Source organism: Etheostoma spectabile, chromosome 1 (assembly GCF_008692095.1).
Source record: "Etheostoma spectabile isolate EspeVRDwgs_2016 chromosome 1, UIUC_Espe_1.0, whole genome shotgun sequence".
NCBI lineage: Eukaryota > Metazoa > Chordata > Actinopteri > Perciformes > Percidae > Etheostoma > Etheostoma spectabile.
In genome coordinates, this window is record NC_045733.1 from 29962281 (window position 1) to 29969253 (window position 6973).

The following is a 6973-nucleotide window of genomic DNA, read 5'->3' on the forward strand; positions in this document are numbered from 1 at the left end:
ATATATATATATATCTCGCTTTGACTAGGAGCTGCACATAGAATACTTTTAGTTGTACTGGAAATCATGATGATTTCATAATTTAACGTTAACACTGCTTTTTTAAGACATTGTGACAGTTGCAATTTGTTAATATGAATCAAAATGAAGACAAACATCTACTGTACCCTAATGACGGATGCAGCCGTGCTCTAAGCATTACATTCAGGATGTTTGATTCTCAAATAAAATTGATAGAAAATAAAGACGTTTAAAGCTATAGTGCGTAGTTTCTGTCGCCCCCATGAGGAACTCTAAGTAATATGATCACATTGCAATACTTGTGTGAAGTGACTAAAGCACTAGAGCGTGTTAATTTGAAGGAAATAAACATGAACTTCTGCTGACTTGTGGAGTAACATGCTGAATGTATGGGTCACATGAATCGAGAATAAGTGGATTTAAGATTTTTATTTATTCCTATTTATTAAAGACTTCTATGATTCCATCTCTCTTTATGTGTGTTTTATTCAGACGCTGGATCACTGAAGCTCGGTCAGGGCAAATTCGGGGATGATGACGACACGGGCAGCGCCATACTTCCTGCAGCTGCCCCGTTCGTGCCCATGCGTCCAGTCTACGAGGGACCCATGCCAACGGCGCCCCAGAAGGCCTTTCAGCCGGGCTCCACCCCTGCACACCTCACACACCGCTTCATGGTAGACTCAAATAAATGCTGCTGGAACCCTTTTTATTCTTTTCTATATTGTTGTTATAACTCTCTAAAAATGAAACTTAATCTTCAGCTAAACATTAAAATTAAAGATTCCCAGTCTCACGTGTAGTAACGGCAAAATTGTGCTTCAGATGTGGAACTCTGTGGGAATAGTTCGAGGCTACAACGACGAGCAGGACAACGCCATCGACGTGGAGTTTCACGACACGGCCGTGCACCACGCCATGCACCTCACCAACTCGCTGGGTCACACCATGGCTGATCTTTCCCAGGAGGCCGTGCTGCTGGCCTGCCCCAGCACGGACGAGCTCGCCAGGTAAACATCCTTCTGTCCCCTTTTGTGTTTTCAATGTTACATTGATTTTGTTTTCTTCAAATTCTTGCAGTAAATCTTTTAACCTGTTCCACTTATCTCTTCTCAGTAAGCTTCAGTGTCTCCACTTCTCCTCGTGGGACACCAATAAGGAGTGGATGGTGGACCTGCCGACGGGCGAGGACGTGAGGGCGCTGTGTCTGGGTCAGGGCTGGGCGGCGGTCGCCACCAGCGCGCTGATGCTCCGACTCTTCTCCATCGGCGGAGTCCAGAGAGAAATCTTCAGCCTGCCGGGGAACGTGGTGTGCATGGTCGGACACGGAGAGCAGCTGCTCATAGTCTACCATCGGGGTTAGAGACACACACACACACACACACACACACACACACGCACACACACACACACACACGCGTCTACTATGTTAGCGGTTATAATGTTACCTAGCTTGTTTAATAGCTTGATAAATAGTAAGTCACGCACTACAATACGCACTACAATAAAAATAAGCCATAAGCCTCAAGTGATATTAGGCTAATATTACCAATAGGACCAAACCACTGTGAGGCAAGGGGGGGCATTCAAAATGTTTCAGTACTTAAAACACGTTGATTTAGCCCATCTTACTTCAAATTCTACACACTCAACATTACAGCATCTATTGTTTCCAATCATTTAACTGTATGAAGACTTAAAACATGCCTGAGTTGAGCAATATGCCCGTGAACATCATGTCTGCTTTGTTTTTGTCTATGCAGCATCAGTTTTGTTCATATAAGTTTGTCTCGCAATATCACATAATAACTAAAACCAGTAGCTGCCTCCAAAGCTAAAAAAAAAAACATTTTTGACAAACTAACCAATACGGAATGCTTTGGGAAATGACCAGCAGAGGTAGAACTATACTATAATAATTGGCCTAATCTCCCTGCTATATGTACTGTATTGATAGACACTGCAGACTGTATTGTAGCATCACTCACACTGAGTTTCATTTCACGTCATCAGCTCCAGGTTTTGATGGAGAACAAGCTCTGGGTGTTCAGCTGCTGCAGTTTGGTCGGAAGAAGAGGCAGCTCATCAACGGGGAACCCCTCCCGCTGTCTCTCCAGTCCCACCTGTCCTGGCTCGGATTCACTGCTGAGGGTCAGTCTGTCCGTTTGTAAAGAAAATTTATTTTTTAATTTAAATTTTCTTTTATTTATAGTGCAGTAGATGTAGACCACGCTCTATAATTTACAAGGACCCATGTTGATTTTTATGTTAAAGTTACTGTCTCCAGACATGTTTAAATCAGAAAACAGAGTGACTGTAAGAGGATGGGAAAATGGACAAAAAAAACACCCTAAAATGGCCAAAAGGACAAAAAAATAAGTTTTGTGTATAAGTACACATGATCTAATAAGACATAAAATAATTAGGCAAAACACATATAGGCTGTTTGCGTGTGTGTACATATAGTTTAGTATAGTATATACAGTATTGTGTCTGTCTGTCTGTCTGTCTGTCTGTCTGTCTGTCTGTCTGTCTGTCTGTCTGTCTCTCTCTCTCTCTCTCTCTCTCTCTCTCTCTCTCTCTCTCTCTCTTTCTTTCCCTCTCTCTTTCCCTCTCTCCTGTGTCAAACAGGAACACGGCTGCTGCAAAAAATGATCCAGTTTTCTCCCCAATCCATTTCTCTGACCTTGTTTGTCAAATAAAATTATCAGAAGCAGCGTTTCTCTCCGACTACACCCTCACCTTTGGATTTTTAAGTTGACAGCCTGGTTACGTTGTGGTTTATTCCAGGTACCCCGTGCTATGTGGATTCGGCTGGTGTGGTCCGGATGCTGAACCGCTCGCTGGGCAACACGTGGACGCCAGTGTGTAACACCAGAGAGACCTGCAAAAGCAAGTCAGACCACTACTGGGTGGTCGGCATACACGAGAACCCTCAGCAGCTCAGGTGATCTCTCTTTTCTACACAACTCTGTTGTTTTCTACATCTGAGAAGTTGGTTACATGTCGACGTCTCTTTCAAAATATTTGGGTCGAGTTAGAGGCGCGAAAGAAATTCTCTCATTGAAAGACAGATAACTGAAAGAAGAAATAAAGAAGTGACATGTTTGTCATCACCAAAACAGCTTTTGGCTTGTTGAAAAATAATGTTCCTTGTTGTAATAATTACACTTAGAATATCAAATTGAAGGATAGAAAACAAGGTTTTTCAAGTGCTTCAGAAATTATTACTCATAAAATTGTTTTCAAAAGGCGCATACCAGCAGTTTTTGGAATGTCCTAATCCCAACTTGGTAAACTGAAAACTCTTAAGATTTGAGAATTGGCTGCTGAAAAAAAGTCCTCATGATGGAAAGTTTTCTGAAAACCAAACCCAGAAGACACAACACAATGCTTTTTACATTCGTGAAGCTGCTGTTCATCATCTGAACACCACAGCACCTAAGCAGTCGAATCAATGCGGTACATCTGGATTATCATTTGATGGAAGCATATGCCTTAAACAAAAATACCAGCTACATTTTCACTGTGATGGTTCACCTTTCTCTCGAGCAAATTCCAAGGCTCTACAAATTTGTTTTTAATACCGTACTGGATCAACTGAAGTACGTGGCAGCCTGGGAGTTTTGATGTAAATCTAAAAGAAAAGGGCCAGCATGACAATAAATCTGATCATCTGTGTTTCAGATGTAATCTGTTTTTTAATTTCCTGATTCCTGATGATGCTGGTTTATCATTATGTTTTGGAGTTTGTTTCGCTCTCCCTAAATCCGGTCTGTTGTTGTTCCTGTCAGGTGTATTCCCTGTAAAGGCTCCAGGTATCCGCCGACGCTGCCCCGACCTGCTGTGGCCATCTTGCCCTTCAAGCTGCCTCTGTGTCAGACCTCCACAGAGAAAGGACAAATGGAGGTAAACACACCGGAGACGGCTTGCTTTGATCAAACTGCACAGACGCTAACGCCTACTAATGTCTGGGCCGATTAGAGTAAAAGAGGTGATGTGGAGCACAGTCGACAAAGCTGACCTGAAACTTGGAAGGATAACCCCTTGAGATTTTTTTTTTTTTTTTTTTTTTTTTTTTTTTTTTTTTATGTAGCCGAAATTAGTCCCAATACTCTCTGTATTGTGAAATGGAAGTAACAAGTCTGTGTCGCCCTCCAGAGCAGTTCTGGCGTTCGTCCTCTTCCACAACCACTTCAGCTTCCTGTCGTCCAGCGGCTACGAGATCGACGAGGATGGACAGAGTCGATCCCAGAAGGAGCAGCAGGAGCTGCTCATGAAGATGTTTGCAGTTGAGTCTTAAAAAAATAAAAATAAAAAAGCTGGGATCACACTTTTTAAATGAAACGCGGTTTAACCTTTGCATGGTATTTGGGTCAAATTGACCCATTTCAAATTTTTACAAGAAGAAAAATGGTGCAAGTACTTTTTTTTTTTTTTTACCTGAAAATCAACGGCCTTACCTTATTTCCTGTGATAAACATGTATTCCTGACTCAATTCAGAAAATGATTCTGGATATGACCACTCATGTTTTTTCCATAATGGATTTTTAACATGAATTGTAATCTTATGACAAAAAACGAATCACACTTCCATTTTTAATTGTGTTCTAGTAGAGACTGATTACATTCCCTAAACATATGTTATCTCAATTGTTGGAAATTGAGATAAAGACAATATTTGTTAATAGATTATGATGTAAAATTTTATTTCAGAATTGTTTTTAAAACCCCAAATAAGTCACGGGTCACTTTGACCCGAGGGATACGAGAGGGTCCCAAAGTGAAGACAATACAAGGGTTAAATTAGATCAATGATTTAGAAGTGCGCCTTGTTTTCTGTAGCTGCTGTTGTGTTCAGGGTCAGTGTGTTTTGTTTTTTTCTCCCAGCTGTCCTGTAAGCTGGAGCGAGAGTTTCGCTGCGTGGAGCTGGCGGAGCTCATGACCCAGAACGTGGTCACTCTGGCCATCCGATACGCGTCCCGATCCCGACGCATGGCCCTCGCCCAGCGGCTCAGTGAGATCGCCCTGGAGAAAGCCAACCAGACTCGGGAAGAAGAGCCAGAGGAACAGGAAGAGGAGTCAGAATACTCCGGCAACAGACGGACCTCCGGGTAACGCCAAAATGCATTTATCCCTTTTGACGGTTGTAGTAGATTAGTGCAGCCATTCAGCTTTTACACCAAATGTTTTTATATAAAGATTACAAACGTATATGCTGAAACATGAGAACGTGTCCCAGGACCAAAAAAAAAAACACACGCAGAAAGGAAAGATGGGAAGGAGGGAAACAAAATGAAACCACAACAGTAAGAGTGATGTCCGCAGACTTGCAAGTGGTTACAAGACTTGACCCGGTTTCACTGTGAGTAACTCATTGGTCCTCAGTGAGGGAAGAACCTGCGCTCTGTAACAAGGCTGGTTCTATAGTGGCATTCTTCCAATTAATCTTCTATCTGTTGTATATCAATAATTCAAGAAGATCAAGTGAATAGTTTTAAACCAGGACCTCCGGTATTTGGATCAAGTTGTTTGAAAAAAAAAAGTGTTTAATATTAAGTAGCTAGAGTTGTTATTTCAAAGTGCCAGATACATGTACATCTTTTAAGTATTGCATCAGACTCTGTATCAGCAGGTATTCAATATTAAGGGGGCCAAAAAACTTGATTTGGACATCTCTCATTAAGGAGCACATGTCAAATTTGCCCTCTTGTATTTTTGTTGTTCAAGCTCTTTTCCCCAGCAATTCTGAGATGAGAGATGGTCATTTCTACACTTCTATGCTTCTAAAGTCTTTTATATTGATTGTTTTTTTCTGTTTCATTTGCTTTGTATGTTTATGTTTGTGTAAAGCACTCTAAATTGCCTTTGTGTCTGAATTGTGCTTTATAAATACTATAAATAACTTGCCTGACTCTGTAACTCTGAGCTGTGAGAACTGTGCTCCAGTAGAAGGGAAAAGACTGTAATTCACAAGTTTGTTGATTGGACAGGTACGGCCAGAGTGAGGTCACAGGAGAACGTCGCAGCAACAGACGTGAACAGGAGGAGGAAGAGGAGCAAGGAGAAGAGCTCAGGGAGGCAGAGGACGATGGACAGGAGATGGAGACAGAGGAGGAAGCTGAAACTACAAAACGTCAGTTCCATCTCTTGTCTTCAACTCTCTTTGCACATGTACGCTGTCAGCACAGCGTGTCACTGACACCAGTGTGTAATGCACGCTTCTCATACTGCAGGTGCGAATCCCTTTGCTAAAGAAGCAGTTTCTTCTGTGATGCCATCTCTGACACCAAGTGAGTAAAGACGTCCAACAATCCATATATTTAAATGTTAACCATAAAATTGTAGTCTGTTTGTGATATTCTCTTCCATTTATTAATGTGGACGCCACCCATCCCATCACCAGAGATCCACCCTAGGGCTGCAGCTAGCGGTTGTTTTAGTAATCAAGTATTCCACTGATTATTCCATCGATTCAATCAAGTAATGTATAATTTTGCTTTTGTTAATGCGCAAAAGTAAAGATGTATAAACGGGAAGATTAGATGGGTCTCTTAAAATGAACCACTCATTGGTTTCCTTTTTAGAAAAATCTACATTGTTATTGCTTAGATTGCAGACAGTAATTGTATCTGTCAAAACTAAATCCATTTAGTGCCTGTAAATGCAACATTACGTTCTAACTAAAGGTCTCTGGACCTGCCGGCCTCTTTTTGTGGTCTGATAAACGGTAAATTCATCAAATTCAGTGCCCAATAACTCTGTTTTCTAATGGCGTTTTTCCATCACATGGTACCTGTTTGGCTCGACTCGACTTGGCCGCGGTGCCCGTCCTCCTTTTTCCATTGCAGATTAATAGCCTACCGCCTCAGGCGAGCGTGGCTGGTCGTCATAGCAGGAAACTGCCATGACCTAACGCAACACACACACACACACACACACACACACACA

The 6973-nt window shown here is 41.9% G+C and overlaps 1 protein-coding gene across 1 annotated transcript in view; it reads left to right on the top strand.

Annotated features, from left to right (window-relative positions):
• wdhd1 (WD repeat and HMG-box DNA binding protein 1) overlaps window positions 1-6973 on the top strand; it is a 21180-nt gene that overhangs the window by 7555 nt on the left and 6652 nt on the right. The window contains 11 exon segments of the mRNA XM_032512548.1: window positions 514-698; window positions 847-1031; window positions 1138-1379; window positions 2035-2172; window positions 2812-2968; window positions 3816-3930; window positions 4185-4197; window positions 4200-4312; window positions 4913-5136; window positions 6016-6158; window positions 6259-6315. Coding sequence (XP_032368439.1) covers window positions 514-698; window positions 847-1031; window positions 1138-1379; window positions 2035-2172; window positions 2812-2968; window positions 3816-3930; window positions 4185-4197; window positions 4200-4312; window positions 4913-5136; window positions 6016-6158; window positions 6259-6315 — 1572 coding nt within the window.